Source organism: Parus major, chromosome 1A, assembly GCF_001522545.3.
Source record: "Parus major isolate Abel chromosome 1A, Parus_major1.1, whole genome shotgun sequence".
NCBI lineage: Eukaryota > Metazoa > Chordata > Aves > Passeriformes > Paridae > Parus > Parus major.
Genome location: NC_031773.1, coordinates 20,524,093 through 20,548,201, shown reverse-complemented (window position 1 = coordinate 20,548,201; position 24,109 = coordinate 20,524,093). Strand labels below are relative to the sequence as shown.

At 38.4% G+C, this 24,109-nt stretch overlaps 1 protein-coding gene across 3 annotated transcripts in view; it reads right to left on the bottom strand.

Moving 5' to 3' along the window:
- Positions 1-2,850: 2,850 nt before the first annotated feature.
- The window catches only part of WASL (WASP like actin nucleation promoting factor), a 56,749-nt gene continuing 35,490 nt past the window's right edge, over positions 2,851-24,109 (bottom strand). For 2 of the 3 annotated variants that reach the window (XM_015628044.2, XM_015628045.1), the window contains exons 6-11: positions 21,331-21,499; positions 18,053-18,095; positions 17,506-17,659; positions 13,906-14,426; positions 12,669-12,777; positions 8,384-11,188 (exon numbers count right to left, since the gene is read on the bottom strand). In XM_015628044.2, coding sequence (XP_015483530.1) covers positions 11,127-11,188; positions 12,669-12,777; positions 13,906-14,426; positions 17,506-17,659; positions 18,053-18,095; positions 21,331-21,499 — 1,058 coding nt within the window. In that variant the 3' untranslated portion in view covers positions 8,384-11,126. Of the gene's footprint in view, positions 2,998-8,383; positions 11,189-12,668; positions 12,778-13,905; positions 14,427-17,505; positions 17,660-18,052; positions 18,096-21,330; positions 21,500-24,109 lie in introns of those variants that run through there. The other variant, XM_033514428.1, reaches the window with a different exon arrangement.

The window sequence follows — 24,109 nt, the reverse complement described above, 5'->3', positions numbered from 1 at the left end:
CTGTGTAAAAAGACTAAGAGAAACGGGATTGTACAGCCTGGGAAAAAAATGGCTTTGGGGTGACCTAATTGCAGCCTTCCAGTACCTGAAGGGAGCCTACAAGAAGGCTGGAGGGGACTTTTCTAGATCAGGCAGTGACAGGACAAGGGGAATGGCTTCAAACTGAAAGACAGCAGGTTAAGATTAGAAATTAGGAAGAGATTCTTTAGGGTAAGGGTGGTGAAACACAGGAACAGGCTGCTTAGAGAATCTGTGGATGCCTCATCCCTAGAAATCTTTAAGGCCAGGTTGGATGGAGCTCTGAGAAACCTGATCCAGTGCAAGGTGTCCCTGTCCATTGGCAGGGGGTTGGAGCTAAATGCTCTTTAAGGTCCCTTCCAGCTCAGGCTCTATGACTCTAGGATTTTACTTGCTTTTCCCCCAAGCAGTGTGTGAAGATCACCTTGCAGTGGGGCAGAGGTGAGCACCATCCTGACAGTGATCTGACTTCTCACTTGAAGGGCCTTCTCACCAGCCTGGCCTCCATGCTGTACAGCACCAAGAAAAGCTTGACTGTGGCCAATTTTTCTTTTTTCTTCCCATATGTCTCATCATTCCTCTGATTACCACTTTCATAATTATGGAGGAATATGCTCTATCCCTTCCATTTTCTTCTGCTGACCCTTCCCTTCATTGCAGTGTTTTGCATAGAAAATGCTTGATTTTTTCTCGTTTGCTTTGGGACATTTGTCTGTTTAATAACTCTCTTGGAGACATAACCAGTGTGATTCAAATGTTATCAGCTTGGGCTTAGGGGCTCTCATCAGCATCAACCCTTTCCTCACATGTCTGCTTAAGTCCACATTTTTATATCAAAAGACACCGTGCAACCTTTTCCTCTTTAATCCTCATCTGTCATTATTTGGATAATGGAAGAGGAAAGTACCTGAGGTAAGAAAACCCAAGCCTAATCCATGAAGACAGTCTGAATCAAAGTTTCATCAAGCTGCTTTTTCCTTCCCACTGGCTCTGAACCAAAACAAAGGATAATACATCTTTTCATCTTATGTCTCACTACTGATAAAGGATATTCTCTCCTAGTATATATCACACAATCCCTCAACTGACATCCCTCACTGTGTTTCAGGTAAAGGGATGTGTCCTTGTGGTCGTGGTATCAAGCCCCTCAAGATCCAAGCCCCCCAAAATCTGAATCAAACTGCAATTTTTTCTGTTGCTAGTCAGCAGCTAGAGATGGGTAGTTATGATTAAGCAATTGCATTGTGAACATTGTGTGCTGAACTAATCTTTTAAGGGAAAGGGAAGACAGTCCCAAGCTGAATGGACTGTTTGGATAAGAGCCACCAGGAGTGAAGTCAGCACAACTGAGCAGTAACTGGGGGAAAGGTAATTCCAGCAGTGGGAGATCCTGACCACCAACTCAAAATGAACCCAACTCCAGTGGAGGGAACAACTGTGCATGCCGACTAATTAGCATGAGAATGAGAGACATAACTTGGGAATAGGAGTTTCAACACTAATTAATGAAAAAGTTATGCAATCTGTAACCAATGAATGCTGAGGCCTTTGTTAAAATGTATAAATAACATGCAGCTCTGATGATTGAGAAGCCAGCCTTTTGTGAGTTACGTCCCAGCTCCCTACTTTGCACAAACTTGAATAAAAAATAGAAATACCTAATCTCAGTGTGAATTGGTGCTCTGCACCCAATAACAAGCTTGTGTTTGGGACAACAGCTGGAAATGTGATAAACATGAGAGGCTTCCTTGGTATATAAAGATAAAACTGAAACTTCCACTGTGAATCTAAATAAATGTTCTTCAGCATTGATTTCTCAAAAGCAAAAAATTCACAAAGCATTTTTAATATAGATTTGCTTCTGTTCTGTATTCTAAAAATCTTTCTTACAGATTTTATTAGAAAACAGTTACATAATCACCTGCACTGCATATAAAATATGTAATTGTAACTAGGGGGACAAAATAGGCTTGTTCTGGTAATAAAAATTCTCTATCAGTAGAATTTTGTAAATACAGTGCAGCATGTAGAATCAGCCTTTTTTAAAACTGCCTTCTCCAGTACCACAGAGCTATGTTCTCTATACAGCTCCAACCTCTGGTCAGCCTAACAATGACTCCTGATACTATGCAATGTTTTGCCAGTTTGCAAGAACCACCAAAACTGTAGCAAGAACTTGTGGAACTCTTGATACCCACTGACATCCTTCTGTGTAATGGGGCACTGCTTCAGATCGCCTGGAAAATCCTTTCTGAACTCTAACTCCTGCCTTTGTTTTGCCCTGTGAATTCTGCCAATCCACAGCAGAGTGAACAGGGCTTTGTACACACTGTGCAGATTGCTTCAGATGCTCCCATCTGCAGTGTAAGCTTGTACCTTGTGCATCAGCTATGTGCTCCTCTGAGCTAGCTCACACTTGAGAGAAGCAGGGATGAGATGCAGAGACAACCTGACAGCACAGCTAGCTAAGGCACAGTGGCCACTATGAATCCTACAGGGACTCACTCTCTGCAGATTGTTAACTCTACTCCTGTGGTTGAAGTATCAAACCAATTAAACACATATTCTTCTCTGGGACTGAGACTACTGCTAGGGAAGTACAACTGTACCCTTGCTGCTGCAGGGCTCCCATCCTGGCTGTTTCCAGGACATCCCAACAGCATGCACATGCATGCACAGAACAACCAATAGTTAAACTAAGTAAAAGAACTTGGTGTTAGTACCTCTATGAGCTTCTGCTCAGCAAGACCTTAAGAAATTGTGTAGGGCAGAAACATTTTGCTAGTTTCACTCAAATTAGCAACACAATGGACAAAGGTTTTGTTTCGTTTTTCCTTCTTTAATGCAACAATATAGATGCTGCTAAATAAGCGCCCGTCTTCATAGGGATAAAACAGGAGGTCAGATTTAAAGAGCTGCGCTTGCCCTTGTGTTTCTTAGAAGCCTTCTCTGTCTCCATGTTGACAGTGCAGCTGTCCACTGAAAATTATGCAGAAAGATTAATAAAATCTTAGCTGGAATCTAAAAATGTATGCAAGTCCTAAAGTTTTTTAAGTAAGCAAGGTTCATGTTGTTCAGATGCAATAGCTGACACATTTTTACCTTACGGCTGTAGTAGTTATCAAGTGCAAATTGTAAAAAAAGAAATTTAATAGAGGAAAGTAAATCAATCTGACTTCAGCCACATCCTGTCACAATTTCTCCTAATGTCCCATGATGATCCAAGAGGCTGGGGAATATAATGTGACTATCATCCAGCAGCAAAAATATTATCACACGCTTCAAAGCTACTGGCTGCCTTTCCTCTAACCAAGTCAGAGCTGTAACGTGCACCCTGATGAAAACAGGATGGCCCCTTTCAAACCGAGGTGACAGAGACAGACGAGGCAGTAAGACGAAACCAGCAGAAGCCAGCACACACAGAGCTGCAGTAAATCTAAGCCATAAACAGAATGCCTTCTGTACTTCCAATCTTCCAAGGGCCCTGCACTTTCTGAAAGCACAGCAGCAGCACTGCTGCACCTCTGACCTTGCAGACCTACAGGCAGTCGGAGAAGCCACAATTCTAGTGATTTTAAAATGACTCAGGCCCATGAAACTCGATTTTCACCTGTTTGGGGAGGAATGTGTGGCTGTTGGTGGGCAGCCAGGGAGGCAGCCTGGTGCAGCCTGGGCACAGCCATACGATAGGGCTGCCCACACAGCGCTGCAGGACTCCCTGTTCGGGATCAGTTAAGCTTCTGACACCGTCACTCACAGTGAAGTGCTCCTGATGCGCGCTGTGCTGCAAACCTGGCTTGTAAACCAAGGGATTAGCAACTAGTCTGTAGGTCCCAAACCTCCTGTCTTTCACACAGTATATTAAAACATTTCTAGTTTATTAAAACTAAATCCATGGGGAACTGCATGCTGTGGTTGGGTTTCCAAAATATTAAATTGAAAACCAGTTTGATGCAACACTAGAGCATGACCCAATATTTGCACCTACAAGTAATCAAACTGCTCAGATTAACTGCTCTACAGACATGGTTCATGTTGTTTTGATTTTCATTTTGAGAGCTTAAAAATGGCTTCTGTTTCTGAAAACCAGACCTTGTGGAAATGAAGAAGTCTTACCTAATGTTTTTGTTCTGAGAACTGAGATAACTAAATTTGAACATGGAAATGGCATTTAAAAATATTTTAAGTGTCACACGTCTGGACTGCAGTACATGTCTGGACTAGATGTATTTATATGCATTGTGCTATTAGCACTGTTAGACAAACGAGCAACTGAGGCACAGAGCAAGCCAGATTTGGTTTCAGTTAAAACACCTGCATGGAAGTGTCTGGAGTACAAGATGGCACCTGCTCAGCATCTACACGCTCATTGCAGCGGGTGGAGATGAGTAAGGGTCAGAAGAGTGACTGAGTTGGACAAATGCAGGATTCCACTTTGAGCTGAATCCCCTATTGCTCAGTTACACATCACACGTTTCTGAGAGAGCACAGCTACCCCTCCTGAGCACTGGGCCATGGGGCCTGGTGTAGGGGACACGATCCCCACGCTGTTCTCTATACTTTCAGAACACACTGCCGAGATGCCCTGTGCAGACAATCTGCCCTGATGACTCCGTGGAGTCACCTTCAAACAAGCACCAACAGAGAACCTATTTGAGGTTACACAAGATGCTTCTGTCACACACAGCAGCAGTTTCATTCAGGACTCTGTCCTCCTGCTAGCAACCTGAATTTGTTTTATGGCAAAGAATGGACAAGACAGCAAATGTACTGACAGCTTGACTCTTCTCTGTCCTTCAGAAGGCACTAGTTCTACCTAGGCAGAGAAGGAATATTTGATCACAAGCCCTAAGAGGCTGAAAATGGCTTGGGGAAGGACAGAAGGCAGCATATAATCTAGTTTAGGTGGAAAGTCAAGAACTACAAAGATCTGTAATGCTTCCATACTGTAATGATTTCATATTCCATCACTCTTCTGGAGGATTTTAAAAGCAACAGAAAGGCTGTTCTGACTGAAAACACAAGGGATGCAACTAACAACTTGATCTACCACAGTATTTGATTTCAGTCAGGAGGTTGAAATTACAGCCTTTTAGAAAACAAAGATACCTTGTGTCTACAAGGGAGCACTGTGACATTTCACTTCTGCTTGACAGAATACACAGGACTCATCAAATCCTCCCAACTGCAACGCAGTTGAAGGCAACTCAGGTAAAACCTATCATCCAGAGCACAAAGTACAAGGAATCTGATCTGAGCTCATTCCCAATCCAGGTACCATCTCTAGACTGAACAGGCAGCTTGACCAAGGATGCATATCCTATATACAAATAAATATATGCATATCCTATATATAAAATGTTGGAATGATGATGATTAGCGTTGGTTGCTGCCAAGGTGTGCATGGCTTCCTGAGGTTTGCAGCCAGGAGAGTGAGCACACACAATGAACCAGGCAATGTACCCAGTACCAAAGAAAGACTGTAGACTTTTTGTTTTCCACCCACTTCTCACAGTGCTCATGAGAGCAACCAGCACAGTGTCTTCCCAACTGATCATTTAGGATCTCTGCTGTCCTTCACCTTGGTACATAGATAAGATCATTTTTTTTCCCAAAGAATTCAAATCAGGACAACTGTTCCTTTGAAATGTGCTAAACAATAGCCATGTGCTGTTAAGCTGTATTTCTACCCAGAAGTTTAGGGGCATTGTTAATGAAGACAAGAATGGTTAAGTAGCAAGGGCTGAGATGTGGCAACATCTGGGTTATCCAGGCAGGACATGAGTGTGAGTCAGGAGAGTATCCCAGCTCCTATAGGGCAAGCACAGAAGATACTACAGCACAAAAGGGATCTTTTAACATTACAGAATTATTTCATACTCTTTTTCCTCTACTAGCTGCAGGCCTGAGCACTGTGAACACAACTGGCAGGAGAGAGCTTTGCTCTCCAAAAATTCCTACACTTCTTACCTGTCTTGGAGGCAGCAGGTGAGTTTCAGTAACATATTCTCTAGGGATTAGATACTAGCAGCTACTACAGGTGAAAAAGACTACTACTGTCTAGCAGATTTCTGCTTTAACTATGGGCCTTTCACACTCATACACAGGAGATGAACCACAGAAAACATTTTTGATGTTAATTTGGTGTAGTCTGTTTTTCCCATTTCATTTTGAATTTAAAAATAAAGCCAGATTCTCTGCTGACAGTTGGAGAGCCATAGTCTGAATGACTACATTCTGAGGATTATTTCTTCTCGATTATTAAATAAGCACTGTTTTGGTCCAAAGGACTACTGCTCTGTAGTATTATCCAGAAAGAAAGAGAACAGAAAATGTGCAAGCTTTTCAACAGTTTGTGCGTCCATGTTCCTTGTATCCTGAGCATCTGGGAATGACCCATCTACCAATAAAGTGCTCCAAATCCAGCTCAGATGCTCCAGCAGTTCCCTGCTTTTTGACATCAACATCCAGAAGAACCAATCCACAATTCTGTGTTCCTGCCAATGTCATTTAAGCAAATACTTTGTGACTGATATATGATACAACCATTATCCTATTTCTTAAGCTTTAAACACCAGATTTCATTGTGTTCCCAAAGTGGTATGTACAAATATATAATGCTGCTAATGGGTGTTTTTTTAAGCAAAACTTGCACTCCCTCATTTAGTCCTTAGGTAATAAATTCAGAATTCATACTGCACAAGTAACCAAACTCAAGATGATTAAGCTTCAGGGAGGAAAAAGCACGCACATGAAGTAATGGCTCAAGAATTTCACTCCAGAGAGTCTCCAAAAACCCTTTAGAGCACAAGAATAAAAGGCCTTAAAGTAAATTTCTTAATACTAATAGATGGAAAAAACAACCAAAACCCACAATAAATGTAACATATCAAACTTCTTAATTTCAGGCATTGCTTATAGATGGGTAAGTACTGAAGTTATTACTTAAAAGTATGTTAGAGAAAAATTTGAGAAACTGATAAATTACTAGTCTAATTGATTTTAGCAGGTCACACCTGCAAATTCTGTAAAATTCAGCATAAAATAAAATTTGTCAGAAAAACATCCCACTAATTATATTTGGGCAATGATTCTATTTCTCAACATGTATCTGAATTGTTTTCAAACCTGTAAATTCAAGCAACCAATTTTTTTTTTTAATTTTTCAAGCTCAATATAGCAGACAAGCCACAGCAATTTGGCAATTAAAAAAAAAACAAACCAAAAAGGCTCCTTCACAACTGGATGAACATCCTCCAACTTTCAAAGACTGTCTTAGACACGACAGGCTAGAGTCACTGACAAGGTAGTCAGAACACGGATATGAAACCTCCCCAGCTCACATTCTAGCTCTTACTACCCCATCCTTTCCATCTTCTCACTCACAAGAGAATTCCAGGCAGTAAACAAATACATAGCAACAGGAGTCCTTACTGCAGCGCTAGAGGGTAACTCTGGTCCTTTGAGAGACAAAGGCTGAGTATCTTCTAAGCTCCCCTAAACCATTTTCACTTTTCTATAAATAAAGCTGCTTATCACTGTACTTAAGCTTCAGGAACTTTAATTAGACCAAGAATTCCTCTAATGATTAGATAAAGGCTGTTGCAGTTGAATGCTAACAGTCTTAAAAGCAATAGGAACTTTCCTCATTTTTCCTCTTTACAAGAAACTTACTTGGGAAAGTGACTACTGTCAAATAAAAAAAAGCCTCTTTTCAAAAGCATATTTTAACCTTCTGCTTATGAAGTGGAAAGGAAATTATTATATACCTCAGCTCATCCTGCAATTAACAATTCCAACTTTGCCTCACACTTAAGGCCTAGAAATCAGATAAGCACTAAACCTCAAAACCTAGTGTACACCAGGTGACAGCTTGAAATGCTGGATTCTTCAGATGCTTTAGGAGAGAGAAGCAAACTTCTGAAGAATCCTGAACTCAAACTCCGTAACATGCAGGACAAGGATTTACATCTGTATAACCCAGGTTAAGTTAGAGCATTCACTGACTAGAATTAATTATTTAGAACTTCTAGAATGTTTATTAATGATCCCGTTTGTTTGACCTTGAAATGTTGCTGGTTTATTGCACTTGCCTGCAGCAGTAGCTGTTTCCAAGGAAGCTGCTTAGCAGCGGAGAGATCTGCCAGGAGGATGGGGTGTCACATTCTTACTCATTGTGTTTACTCAACAGCACAATCCAACTTTCCAGAGACATGAAACTACTGCGATTTGACAGTGGCTATTTACTGCTTTGTGAACTTGGCCAGGTGACCAAAGTCACTTTTAAAGTGTGTAATCAATCTACAGATCTATTTTAAAACCTGTGCCGCAATCAGCACTTAAAAACCACACAGTTTTACACTAGTTGGGTCAAATTAATTTTATTATGCTTCATGATGAATTGCCACCAGTGCAACATCCTATTCACTGTACATTTCAAAAATTCACATACTAAAAATTTCAGTTTGATAAATGGAAAACTGAATGATTGAGAAGTTCTTACGAATTTCATACGTACAAGTGGCTAGCTGATATTGTCTATGCACATAGAGTGTTGAGATACAAAAGCCTCATGCTAGTTTGTTAATTGCTAAGGCTATCTGGACAGTCAATTAACCAGAATATATAGGAGGCCTTCATTACAATGTTTAGCAACAATGCACCAGTATCATGAAATGCTGTCTTCTGCTCGGAGTGCAAGTGGCAGAGTGCTGAAGCATGCAGCTATGACTAACTTAACTGTCGTCACAGTCTTTATGCCTGAAATTAATCATGAACAAACACTACTTGAAAGTAAATATTAACCTGGACACCACAGGTGTGAGTGTACTTTTTGTATGAAGAAATAGAAAACCCAAAAACTTTCTTTGGCCAGTATCTACAAATCAAAGTTTTATTCAATAATGCAACTTCAGAGCTCCTAAAATCCAGAATAGAAATTTGATTAATGAACTGTGATGCTTAATTATGAACTATATTACAGAAAGTCCAATTCTGGGAACAAAACAGCTAAACATATCTAGTAAGTAGCATGTTAGGAAAACCTCTAGGCCTCATCTGCTTAATTTTAGAACGCCCTATATGCAATAAAAATAAGAGTGCAGTGCCAGAAGTTATATGAAAGCCATACAAATATTTTCCTTAACTCCACTGCCATTAGCTACACCAGGCTGCACTTGCACTTGATCCAAAGCTCAAGCTATTACAGCAGCAAAGCTAGCAGGAAGTGTTTCCAGCAGCAGAGGCCAATGTGAAAGTTACTGCAAGAAAGTGAGACCACTTGGCAAATTTTTTCTCAAGTTATGTGCTTAAATTACCCTTGGAAGGAAGTTAGCATCCTCTGAATAATTTAACTACAACCTTACCTCTCCCACTACTTTTCAGCAACTTTCTTTTCTCCTCCTACAACTAAATTAATTTGCTAAAGACTAGGTTATAATTGGGTTAGAAATCCAAGCCATATCATGCAGGTCCAGCCTGTCAAGATCAGGTCAACACTGGGTTTCAGTCAATACTTTTCTGATAACTTAAATTTCGTTTGATACCCTGACTACAGTCAAAGACCCAGGACACTATGTATTAACTACACTCCAAATGTAACTGACTTAACTAAACATTCTGTGTCAGATAATGTGGTTTTTAAAAAGGTTTTCTACCTGAAAATTACAGTAAGTACAGTAATTAATGCTGCAGATATTAAATACCCACATAGCATAGATTAGTATTTCATAATAGGCAGATGTGCCAATGTTTACTGCACTACAAAGTACAATGTATATAAATGTGCAAGCTGTGAAATGAAAATCCCATTTATTGTCTACTTATTCAAATACTACTCTTGTGAATCAGGTTCTTGATCTTCATCACAACCCTCGGTCTTAAAGCCAACATATGAAGACAAAATAATGCCATTAAGTTCAGTACTTATCCAAAGTGTGTAATTCTGAGTTAATGACTTTCCAACCTACAGGATGTAGGATTGGTGTTTCAGCATCTGCTGTGTACCATAAAGCAAAGACTGCAAAGTAATACCACTTGTGTTTATTAGTACACCAATGTCCTACAAATTTTAAAAAGTAATTAAATGCTATTGAAGCAAGCCTTAAATGCAGCCCTTCAGCCTAAAAAAACCACAAAAAACTGATTTTAAAAATCAGTTGCCAGCCTCCAGTGCAGCCCCCAGTAATTTAGATATTTTCATTCTGAAAGTAAGAGCGGGGAAGAAAAAAACCAAATAAACAAAAAACAAACAAAAAAAACCCCCAAACCACCATAAAAAAAAAAAATCCACCAAATAAAAAGCCAACCAACAGAACCCAACCACCCAAAAATCCCCCAGAAACCCGTCCCAAAAACAAAACAAACCAACCAAAAGTTGAACCTGTCTGCATCAAAGTTGCCATTACCACTATGAAAATATAGAGCCACCCTGTTTAACTTAGATAGAGGTCCCCAGTTGAAGAATTTAATTACTACTGCTGTTCATAGCAGTCAGTACTATAGTCAGGGCAAGGTAATTTTCACAACTACCTCTGCATTTCTGTAGTGCTTTTCTGTTATGTAAAGCACACTGCTAAGATTTGAACTGCAATGTTTTGATGTATTTGAAACCATGCAATCGTATAAACCAGCCTCAACATTCATATAGCATTGCATTTGAAATCAAGGGGCTAAATAAACTAAGAGCTGCATCACTTAAAGAACATAGTGCTATACTAGGCTTTAATAAGAAAATTTAGATACAGAAAAAGTAGGGTATGAAAATAGTGTTTTCCTTCTTGCATTATAACTAAATTACATTAAGGTTTTTGTCAGTCTCACATATTACATTTAAACTCCCTTATTGATGGAATGGAAAGTATTCACATGTACATGATCATCCAGGTGTAAACTTGCACACATTAACAGGGAGTAGCTTTGTAGAGGATTATGACAAACCTTTACAGATTAAATGAGGTATTGCACAGATTAATAAAAAAGCAAAAGGCAACAAAAATATACAGCAAAATTGGTAGAACATTTACATGATAATTTTACAGAATCCATAGACAGAAAGCAGTGTTTAGTATATCATTCACCTTAAAAAATATATATATAATAATATATGATCAATCATCCCATTCGTCATCATCCTCAAAGTCTTCTTCATCGTCTTCATCCTCATCTTCATCTGCAAGATAGGAAAAGAAAGTCACTTGCATGCACAGAATTAACATGATAAAAGTATTACTGATTTCTGCCACAATTTTCTGAAAAGAGAACGATCAGTTCAAGGTTGTCATGACAATATGTTTAGCAATACCCATTTTAAGATTGCTAGACATGACATCCAGTTCAGACAGTTACTAGCTGGAAGTTAAATCTAATTTTCTTCTTCTTCTCTTACTCTTTTCCTCATGTAGGAAAAAAGTGTCTTGTTCTAGAGAAAAAGAATCAGAAGCTCTCATTTAACAGTTACTACTTATTACTCTTTCTTAAAGAATGTGCAAGTAGCCAGCATGTTCCAGACTGGCTGTTAAACTTCAGGAACAGATTAATTCCTGGAATGTAAGAACTGCCTCCCCAGCATTACTACATAATGGAATTTGTTTACTTTACAAGCAGATAAAAAACAGTCCCCAAAAAAAGGTCTGGTGAGCTAAAGACCATCATGGATACTGGAATATTCAAAGCTGTGTAATGAATATCAACTTCAAAGTCAATGTTTGTTGACTTTATTCAGCCTTCCACTTTTTTTATATACATCATACTTAAAAAAATATAGCCTGTTAAAATTAAACTACTTATTTGTTGGACAAGAGCATTTCCTTCCCATAAGAAAACATTGTATTTAACTCACTTCAGGTATTTAGTTTATATTAAGTACCAAAATTGTCAATTATTAAATAGGGCAGCATATCAACAAACCATACTGCACTTGGTGACATGCTCTGCAGACTGAATACCCAATTTTGATATCAAGGCAAGCTCTAGAAATGTATCAAAGCCTAGACAGAAGAAATGTACCCAAACAGCTGCATTGCAACTACTGAACTAAATTTATTACAAGCTGGTATTTGAGAAATGCAAATCCTCTTGCAGCCCTAATTTCTCTCAGCTCTTTGGAAAGTTGGTTCGGTCCCAATAGAAGCCTAGTCAAGTAACACTGAATATCTGCTCCTTATCCAGGAGGTGGCAGCCAAAGCCCACTGGGAACCACAGCACAGGAACTGAACACTGGCAAGAGATTTAGCATCAACAAACAGAAAACATCAAAAATTTTCTTCCAAAATCTTTTGACAGCTTATTTCATCAGATAGCTAGTAAATGAAAACAAGTCAGTTGCAACAACAACAACAAAACCTTTATAAGATAAAGCATATATGTTTTATCTTATATTATTATCTTATATATCTTTATATACAGATATAAGCAGTATATTAACCCTGCTTAGTAACTTAATCGAGGATTACTGCAAATTGCTATAGCCCAGTAGTTCAAAGCAGCATGAAGGAATCATTCAGCCCATTGCCAGGGCACTGCCAAGAGCATTCTACCCTGCTCTACCTGCTGGAATTCATGCTTTTCTCCAGGAGTATTTTGTGATAAACACAAGTGTTAAGTCTTGAAAACTTGACACCATGAGGTCAGAAAAATTCCATCAGACACACCTGAAGAATGAATGGCTTTGCTCCTTTTCTGCATAACTTCCATTAACGCACCCACAATTCCTGAGGTGGGTGCAGGTGTAGGTGGTGCACTCTCCTGACCATCAGATACCTTGGAACAAAAAGGTTACAACAGAAAGATGCAATTAGTAAAACAGAACCTCTGTATTTTGAGACAAACTTCCTTTATGATTAATGAGTTTATTTTCCACCAGAAGAAAGTGTGGAACAGCTTGTTCCTTTAACTCAAACTGCAAAATCTTTATTAAGAAAAGTCAACTTTTTTACCATATAGCTGAACAGTAGTTAGCTATACCCAAAGTTAAATATTTCAGCTCTGATGAAGTGGGTACTCATCTAAAGGAAAGCTTCGTAATATGGCTGTACAGGAATGACTTGTGTGGCTGCATAACCATTATTTATTTTATCTTTGGTATGTATATACCACAAAATATTTTTCATTGTTTGGGTTTGTAAACTGAGACTGCTTTGGGCCGATAATCCCTTCTGAAGTAATTAACTTGGATAATGCCTACCTCTAATGGCATATAAATATGAACACACCCTTACACTTTTTACAGCCAAAGCCTTGAGTGCAGAGGAGTGGTAAAAATAAGCATAGCAGGCAATATAGTTTTTAAGAAATTATTTTTAAGATAATCAGCGGCATCAGTAAGAAACAGTAATAGCCTGTGCTGCAGCAGGGACAGCTATGGCATCTCTTATGGGCAGCACTTGTAGCAACACAAGCAGCCACCTTCTCACAAGCCCTCAGTATTTGCAGAATACAGGTCCATTTTAGGATGAAAATAAAAACAAACTAATAAATCTAGTGTTTGCCTTCCACTACCACTACTCCTAAACTCATCCCCTGCAGTTTAGATTATTTTACTGTATAGTCAGGAAAGCAGCAATCTTTCATAATTCTTGCAAAAGTTCTGTACAGCCATGACACTATGGCATCACCATTTGTGGATTGTAGAAATTGTAGACTGTACAAATTGTAGGATTTATAGATTTTACTCAAAAGTGCAAAATGAGTTTGAAAGGGTAATTTCTTGCACCAAGACTCATCTGTAGCAGATGTGTGTTCTTTGCATTTTCTCAGTACTACTGTTAAGGGACTGCTTCAAAAACTCTAAAACTTACAATCCAGCCCCCAAAGCAGAGCCACACTTTACTGTTCATTCTGCATTTACAAGTCCCAAGGGGACCTGGATGAGAAACAGCTTTTACTCACAGATTTCAACTGTATACCCTGTCGTATCTGGTCTAGCAGTGCATCTCTTCCTGAGCAGGACACCGGTCGACTGTTCTGTTCTACCTTCTTTAACTGAGCTCCTTCTCTGATTTGATCCAAGAGTGCTGCTTTGTTTCCCGCAGGAACTGGAAGCTGGTGATCAACCTCCGAAGGAAGGCCTGGTGGTGGAGGAGGACCAGGAGGGGGTGGAGGAGGCGGAGGGGGTGGAGGAACAGATGACCCACTTGCTGGTGGCGGTGGGGGCGGAGGAGGGCCGGATGGTGCAGATGAGGAATGCACTGGAGGTGGTGGAGGGTACATCCGGTTGGGAGGAGGCGGGGGCACTGTTGCACCAGGTCTAGATGGAGGTGGGGGTGGAGGTGCCGCTGTGGGAGCTCTTGAAGGAGGTGGAGGTGGTGCCCCTCGGCCCCTAGCAGGGGGAGGAGGAGGGCCCGAGCTATGGGGAGGGGGAGGTGGAGGTGGAGGGGGTCCTCCTCTGCACGGTGGTGGCGGAGGTGGAGCTGAAATGAAACAGAACAACTTTGAATTACCTGCTGCTCAACACCTCTAAGTCTTTCAGACACCAGCAGAAAAAGAACACAGGCTGTGGCCTTGCCTTTTGCAAGGATCTCTGTGCCTGTGCAAATTTTACCAATTCTGGATTAAACTGGATACAGCTGAATATAAGCTATGCCTATAGGGCAAATCAAGCTAAACATAGTTGTGTATCATATCAGTTGTGCATTTTGTAAGAGTCAACCACTGCAGGAAGCAGGTGCAATACATAAAATGACTGATTAAAATTCATAAGAATCTTGTAAAATTTTGTTGAGCTAGGACAGAACAAAATAGAAAAACTTTTCAGAAAATACACTTAAAGTAAAATACAGAATTTCCACTTTCCAATCTATCCATTATTTTATTAGGTAATTAAAGAAGCAAGCACTTTTTGAAGCAGTATCTTCTAGTAACAATCTCCTCCAACTAATGCATTATAATGCAGCACAAACTGACTCTTCAGTCTCCTACTGAAAATTACTTACAACAATGTCTTTATGGTAGGGGCTGTCAAAAGGAAACAACTTTAGGGCTACACACAGGATCATTTCTCTGTGAAGTGGCCTTGAAATGTACTTGCTCTGCTAATGGCATTTTGAATAGCACTGTTTCATTTCCTCTTCCATTAAGCATCTAATGACTCATGGTACTTGAGGTTGTGTGGTTGCTATACATAATTACTTAATAATCCAGGTGCCATCATATAACTAAGAAAATTCATGTTTGATTTCACATGCCTTTATAACAAAAAGGGTATTACACTCAAGAAGATAGTTCTTTACCCCTTCTATTATCCCCTTCACATTATTTGCAAAGAAAGCAGACTGGCTGCACTGGCATAGAGAAGGGAACATCCATAAAAATGGGATTGTGGGGAAGCAGGAGTCACTAGTACTTCAATGCCTCCTTCCCTACTCATCTTTAAAGATACTACTCTAAATCATGTATTATGCTCTTAAGGTCCACGAGCTGGGTTTTTTTCCAACCCCTTCAAAAGAGCACCACAGAGAGAATTGCCTCTGAAATGCCATGTATTTTCCAAGAGATATACTGCCAACGTTCTTGATTTTAAAACCTGCCATTTTTGGCTGACATGGCTGTAGTTCAAGGCCACTGGAGGGCGGCATTACCAGGTGTAACAACCTGCCAAGCACTACAGATGGGTTTTGTGATACTGAGGAGATACTCGGTGTGCTCACGGCTCCAGAGTCTCAGCTGTTCCTAGATTTCGAACACAAGGTTTAGGTTTTCCAGTGGGGAAACGGTTTATTCACATTATAACTAGAGAGATATGCCACATCCCATCTGCAGAACCAGCATTTTGCACTCAAGTGTAGTGAAATGAGGGAGGAGCAGCAAGGAAGAGCACCATTAACTTATCCTCTGTCCCTTCCCCCTAAAACAGGTGGTACAAACAAAGCAAGAAAATAATTTTAGGTTTTTTTATAAATGCACACTAACCTGTACACTGCTATTAACAATAAAGTTTGAATAATTGTCTATAGATGGTAGTGACACCAAAAAAACAACCACCAGTACCAAAACTAAGGAAAGGGCAGAAAAAACAGGAAAATAATTTCCATCTCAGGAGAATAACTTGTCTGCAACTCTCTAGCCAGCATCCTAGCAGGATGAATATGTAAGCACAGAAATTCTTGCAATAAACACAGAAAAATGTTTTTCAGTTGAGAAAGAACACTTCAAACAGCAGTGAAGCCCATACATCAAATAACACAATTGTGGATAAACCCACTGAAATACTGGAGGAGTATTTTACCTACCTCTATCAAAAAGCACAGAGGTAGATTATCATCATGCATATTATAGATGAGGCAGTTTTTCTTTTAATTGCATACATGCAAATGGCCATAATGTGAAGTTAACATGTACAAAATAGAAAAATAGGCATTTAAAAAATATTTTAAGCTAGTAATAAGACTCCAAGGCAAGTCTCCTCAATCTAGTTTTGAAGTTAGCAATCTGGGATCAACAACCCTGTAAACATTTCAAACAGAGTTAAGATTCTATATAGAAGCTGACAGATTTCTTACTGAGCAAAAAAATTGTAATTGGGAGTTTTGCTTGAAGTTTAACTAGGAAGTTGGAACATAATTTTTAGTATTGCATTCAAACAGGTGCAGACTAAAGTATCATCTAGGAAAGAAATCACACAACAGCATGAATACTTTGAAGCATGTGATTAGACACCAGCTCAAGTACATACCACTCCACCGAGGGGGACCTAAGGAATAAATGTAACAAGTCATTGTACCCTGATTCTGTATCTCTTCAGTCACTGAACAATTTACCCACTGCTTTCAAACTGCTATAATTTCACCTTAGATACATTCTTACGAAGATCTCTAGGCAAATTTTTGAAAGTTTGATACCGGCAGTGTATTTTAAACTGACTTGCTATCTTCCACTAGATAATGCATCAGCTGGGGTCACATTTAAAGGTGAGGCAGGCAGCAGAGTATTTGAGAATTTTTTTGCAGCAGAGGCAAAACTAGTTCAAAACTAGTTTTTTAAATTTCAAATTAGAAAAAACCCTAATTTTAAGAAATATAAAAATTGAAGGTCTGTTGCTGTTTGAAGTCTCTCTACAGAGTGCTGCCAGGGTAAACGGGCAGCATATGTATGTGCCAGGCATCTACTTACTACCACTAAAACTGACATTAGCATTATGGCCTACAATATTTGAATTTACTTGCAAGATTGAGATTATAAATAAATATTTAATGTACACAGTCTGAAAAATCTGTATCAAACATACTGGGTAGCTTTGCATTCAGACTAAGTGCCACTGGAAATTACTTAACTGGCATAAATGTCCTTACTCCTCGGGGACAAGTACTCTCATGGATCATGCAAAAATGTTTTTACATAGTGTATAGTGTGGAGACATGATCCAGTGCAACTGCAGTGACATGAAGCCCAGAGATGAGAATCAAAAACTGCTCACCATCAACAGTTTCTACTTTAATCCTTAAGGTAAAAAATACCCTGTTAATTTTTATGTGGAAATAAAAAGAATCCCACCTTGTCTGCGCAGTTCATTTTTAACAGCCTCCACACCTCCTGTTTTTTCAATGAAATCGTATATGACCTTTGAAGTTTCTTTGTCTTTTAGCTGAGCCTCTGAAATCCCACACAGATCAAACAGATTTTTCAGTTCTGGGTCTAAGTTGTTCACCTGCAAGTCAGATAGATTAGTTTTAAGTAGCTTGGAATGTGGAGATATTTTAAAAATATCATTTGTATTAGGGGAAAAAAATACCCACAAACCATATAGTTACAAGGAACAGCAGGGTGACCTATCTGTCTCTGAATCAACCTTTCAAGTTAGAAAGTACTACTTTAGGAGGGGTAAGTACCCTGCATGAAAAACTGAAAGTTTTGAGTCTTTTCCCCCCTCACTCCTCCTGCCTATTCCCTTCTACTCCAACATCTGTTTACATCACATCATAAAAAATCCCAATTTACAACTATGTAATTGTACAATTAACTTTTTCTTAATGCAAATCTTTAATGCAAAAAGACTCTAAAGTTTAAATCATTGTCTTCAGTAACTTATTAAATTACTTACATCAAAACCTGTGTTTGGATCCCAACCAACATGTCCAATGTGTCTAAAAAAGCAAAAAAGTCCATTTAATCAGCATAAAAAAGATCTTGTTAACTAAAATATGAGGACACCAAGACAACCAGAGATCACTACCAGCTTCTAAGCAATTCTTATTTGTCAGTGCCCCACCTGAGAATGGAATAGTAAAACCTCTTTACTTTCACTTTTTGTCTCATGTCCAGAAGACCAAGTAGATAATTTCTCTCCTTAGGTTACAATCTGTGGCAAAACATGGTGGCTTCATGCCACCCTGTGGTGCATATAGATAATGATGGAAGGACTGCACAGAAATCAAGAAGACCTACTGCCAAATTTTTCAGTGCCATGCAACTGGAAAACCTCCTCCTCCCTATCACCACTGGGTGCTCTCCTATCAGCCCTTTCCCACTCACATCTCTCCAAGATAAGTCAGGACTGTTTTCAGCTGCCATCTTCCTAAGCATCTAGTAGCTATTTCATGTGGCTACTAAAATATTATTTTATGTGATGCTATAACCAGCTAGAACACAGACCAGTTTTGTGCCCCTCCAAGTTACATCATGATACTGCCACTGGATATGGAAAAGAGGGCCCTCATGTTACCAGGACTCCATGTTTTGTGATTCTTTTCACATAGAGTGACTTTTAGAAGCAAGATACAGTTTTCAGGAAGTACAACTCGGAGTTATAAAAAACACCAGGTGAGCTGTTAGTAGCCAATGAAGTCTAGGCTTAGCTTGCTAAATTAAAAAGACTGTTTGGCTGCTGTTAAACAGTGCCTTGCACAACAGACCTTCTATTCTTGCTTGGGTCTGTTTTTATCAACAGCACAAGTTTTCTTCATTAAAATACTGAAGTAAAATGATCAGTTTAGGTTTTGGTATAACTATGACTAGTTAGCTAATTTTAAGAAGCAAGAAAAGTAGAAGACCTGGTTTAAAGTGACCTTATGCCATTAAAAAGGAAACCAAAGTCCCCATTTTGCCAATTACTTAAATGCTTCTACCAAACTACCAGAATATGGGATGATTTGTTAATTACAGGATTTTGAATGGTGAACTACAGCTTGCTTCACATAAATTAGACATGCATTTCCCAACAGGGTCTCACAGCTGATCACAATGTATTAACCTGGCATATGTAAGTTGACATTAGTTTACCAATAATATAATCTTACCCACATATAAATATATAATATAATTTTACACACATCTATGCAACTTGGGATGCTCTTTTAAGAGGCTGTGAGTGTACAAATCAGAATTTAGTGCACCTAATTGCCACTAAAGTTTTATATGCCATAGTTCTAGCATTATTTTTCATTTATTTTTCACCCTTTTAGAATATGATAAATTACTTGTACACACTGACTGTAACACACTTTTTCAGATCTTTTCAGTGCAAATACACTTACCAGGTAACCCCAGGTCTTATGCTACTTAGAAGAATGTATACATTCTTCTATACATGTACTCAGCATGAATGTAATAAGTTACATTCATGCTGAGTACAGATTGTTGCCTTTTTTCTCAAAACATTGAAACTCTACATCTGTCTAATAAAAGGCATTTAAAAATTTCATCCACCAATTGCAACTTTGATCTGGCATAAACAGTGACCATGTTGGTCTTCACAAGTATCACAGCATATCACAGCACAAGTGATACAAGTTATCCTACTGGCTTATTTGCCCAACAATACCAAGTACCAGTTTCCATATGTTTGTACAAAACCAGCAATTAAAGTATCTTACAGAATAAGATGACACATAGCTGCTGCACTCTACAGGAAACTTAAATAGACCTTAAGCCACAAAGACTTTCAACGGACTTCTTTTGTAACAATAAATTTACAATTTAATGTTACATTTAATGATACTGAAATGTGTCTTTTGTTTGAATATCATTAAATATTTTATCATCTTACTCTCAGCTTCTCTAGGTCACAATCTGATATGTAAACAATGTCTCAAAATAATTTTTTATCTATGCTGCTGCACAACCCCTTCCACAAATTCCAAACAGAGGTTATGACAGGGTAATGCAAATTTTGTCTGCATATGCTCAAGTCTGCATCAGTAGACATCATCACAACAGTGACCAGCTACTAAGCACTCTTCATTTTTGTTTTCTTTTTCCTTCTTTTCCTGTATTTTTCCGTTCAATAATGTGACTAATGTGTTAGTGTGACACACGTGCAGCACTTCACTGATACTCAGATCAGTAAGAAAAAGCCTGATGCCTGAATTTTCTACACAGAGTCTGTTAAGAGAAGTGTTTTAGCCCACCTCTTATGTTCCATCCACTATCCCATTCCACAGAGCACTGTCTCAAAACACTCTGAAGTAATGTCACTGTAACTAGTAATGTGAATATTATTTTAATGGAATTTTATTCTGGGAAAACACATCAGTGCAATGATGCATCACACCAGTTCAAAAGAATAAGACATTCACTTGGCATGTAAGCATCACACTGGTTTTCTCATGCTTCACAGAAATGGATCTCTCCTGTAACTAACTCAAGCTCTTCAAATTCCTGTTGCTTCAGCAAATAAAGTACATTTATTTTAAAAGGCAGAAGATTATTATGTCAATTAATGTTCATGAAAGCAACAGTTAATTGAGTAAAGTGATAAAAACCAAGTTTCATGAAAGTGAAGCTTAAAGTGATACACCCTAACTACTCCAAAAGATTAAAGATACGTAAGAAATGACAACAGGAAAAATTCCTGAAGGGTGTATGCTGTACTTTCATCACAAGATACAGGTCCCAGCCTACACATCAGAAAAAGTTTGTAAACAGAAAGACAAAGATGAAATGATGGCAAGTAATTTTGGCAATTATGACAAGTCAGGACCCAAATATGTATTTCACATGATAATGCACAGCTAAATATGCACAGGTGTAAGAATCACAGTGTTGAAGAGTTGACCACTGAGGATGAATGTGTGTGTCCACTGAGCTGACAACTTCAATAAGGCACCTCTATGCAGCAAAAGTGTTTTCTAAGCTGATTTTGGATAGCAAGTTACTTTTTGTTTACAGCTGCAGGAAAATCTTCATCTGTGCATAAGCTAGCATTTACTTAGTTCGGGTTACACAGATTTAAGAGTTGGCCACTTTCAAGCATAACTGACACACACACAAAAAAAAAAAAAATCAGAAAAGCAAAATGCCAACATCACCCCAGGCCACCACCTCAGACAAAAAAAAATCCCACCCATTCAAAACCAAACTCTAACTCGAGAACATACTTACTGGAAATTAGATGGAGTTCCAATATCTGCCTTCGTCAATCTTCTCTTTTTAGTTTTTCCTTTCTTTTTTTCTTTGGTATATGAAATATTGTTGACTTGTGGAGTATAAAATCTGTTAGTTGTAATTTCTGGGTTTTTGATATCAACAGTTGCCATTGGTAGATTTGGACCTGTGGAAGTCAAGTACAGGATTTTTACTGCTGTGTTTTACCAATGCCATGCTCAATCCACAAACTTTGGGAGTTGTTTTTGAGCTGTAGAATACCTGTACTCTAGGTGTAGCTCTACATGCCACATGCATCCAGAAAGGTTCTGAATGTCAGATGCATAAACTAAGATATTTGATAAAAAAAAAAAAAAAAAGTTGCTAGAGCAGAGAAACAGGAATATTTTCTGAACTACAACTTTTTTTGCCACATGCACAGAACACATGGAATGATGAGATACATTAAGATACAACATGGCTACATCCTAGACAGGATCAAAGATGTGACTTTCATAAACAGTTAAACCTAAGAGCCAGCAGGCCATTACCTGGGTAGCACATTAAACTGATCTTTCAGGAGACAGAATCTTCATCTAACAAGCCCCAAGTGGGAATGCCCTCTGCCAGCACACACAGAACCTGAACATCACAACAGCTTCAGAAGGCTGCTCTGGACACACTACTGTCTTCAAATATAGGACAGTATCTGTGGAACTATTCAGGATTTTTTGTCTTACTCTTTGGCAAGTTTTCAAAACAGTAAAGTTCCAGATAAGAAACAGCTTTCAGAGACAGTAAAAAGAGCAATAGAAATACAATTCATAATTTGTGTGTTTCATTTATGTTCTCAAACTTTGTTCTTAATTAAAATAATTCTGAATTATTATTCTAGTTATTTTAAATGCATCTGAATTATACTCCTGCCAATTTTAGCATTTTAATATCATGTTACTTGTGTAGTACCAGCAAATGAACATATCTAGCACAGGTTCCACTCAGGTTTTTGGCTTCGATAGAAGATAACTCTTAATCTTAAGCAAGTGATAGAAGTACTTAAATACTAAGGGCCAATTTATGCATTTATCATATATATACATATGTATACATACATATACACACAGGTGTATTTTTAAAGAAACCGACAAAAATGGTAAGTAATTTCAGTTTTGGAAGAATGAGATTAAGCAGGTCATTTAAAAATAGTCTGGCAAGAAACAGTTTGAAAACATTCCCTACCTCCCTGTGGAGTTAGGACCCAGTGGTTAGCAAATCAACTAAAGTAAGACACAGTCTCACTGGGCAAATGATAAAAAAATGTCTCTAATGACTTCGATAAACCTGAACCTTGTTTTGACACTATTTTTTCATAAGTGTATTCAGAAAGAACCAACAAGCCTTATGTTCACAGTCCAATATAAAAAAACAGAAAGGACAAATAGACAACACAACAGATAACATAGCTGACACCTGCTACACATCTCAGTGGGAAGCACCTAGTACTGGCTACGACAAGAAACAAGAACAGAAACATGACCCTGGGCTAGACAAAACTCATCTAAAACATCATAAAAATTCCAACACTCCTGTAGGAATCCTAAAGAACAAGATTAAAACTGCATTGAAACTGCATGAAAAAAAATTCTAAAATGTTTCCTGCTAAGCTGAAATGCTTTTATCTAGAAATGTTTTGATCTAGACAACTGCCCTTTGAGAATACCAAAACATAAATTGACAACAGAAGTCTACACAAAACAATTCGCATTGTTAGTGTTTCACTTAAAATTACTAGAATTGAATTGACTAATCATCAAGTATTATCAACTCTAAACTTAATAATAAAGTTCAGTAAAATCTTCAGAATTAATTGACAATTAAAGTCTTAATTTCCTTAGTACAGAACAAAAACCACTAGGAGTTAACCTTGACTTTAATCACCTGTCACATTTTCTGTTACATTCTGCCCATTTTCACCTATTATATTGGTATTTACAGTTTCAATAGCTGTACTGACATTCAAAAAAGAAACAGGTACCTTTATAATGCTAATAAGTTGGTGATACTCTTCTCTCAATTTCTAATAGTCTTTGAAATGCATCTTTTTGTATACAAAATCCTGAACTAACCGAACATGGTCAGTTGTATGTAAAGCAGCAGCAATTTGCAAACGAAAATTTTATTCAGCTGAGCTAAAATCAAGGACTGATAGCCTGATTCCTTAACAATAATATTCATACATGAGGTCACTGAAAATTTAAAGATGAAAATTTTTCTTACCGTCTGGTTTAGACCTTAGCTGTCCACGAGGGATAAAAGAACCTTGGAAAGAACTGTACTCCTCTAGAACTGCCATATTTATATCCAGTAAAATTTTTCCCATCATTAAACATGCACCTTCCCCAGCAGGTGTAGACAGCTCAATAAACGAAGATGAGAGAGGCATATACAGCTCATCATTAGGAAGTACCTGACAGTACAGTGGCTTTAAGCATCCACTATTATCAATATCTGTGACATCTTCAGAAGGGGCTCCAGAAAATGTTGTACAGAACATTTTGAAATGTTAACTCTAGTCTGTATTTTATTTAGAGCCTCTCTAGGTATCTGTCCCAGACTACAGACAGCCCTACAAGAAATGCAAACTGTTCTAGTTAACAGCTGAAACAAAATTCTGCCACATGGTTCTTCTTCAAGATTCCCTTAAAACCTAATACTCTGACAAATCCTCATTTCATCCAGCACTTCACTATGAGGTCAGCTCAACCACAGTAATTCTTCTTTATTTGCATAAAGAGAC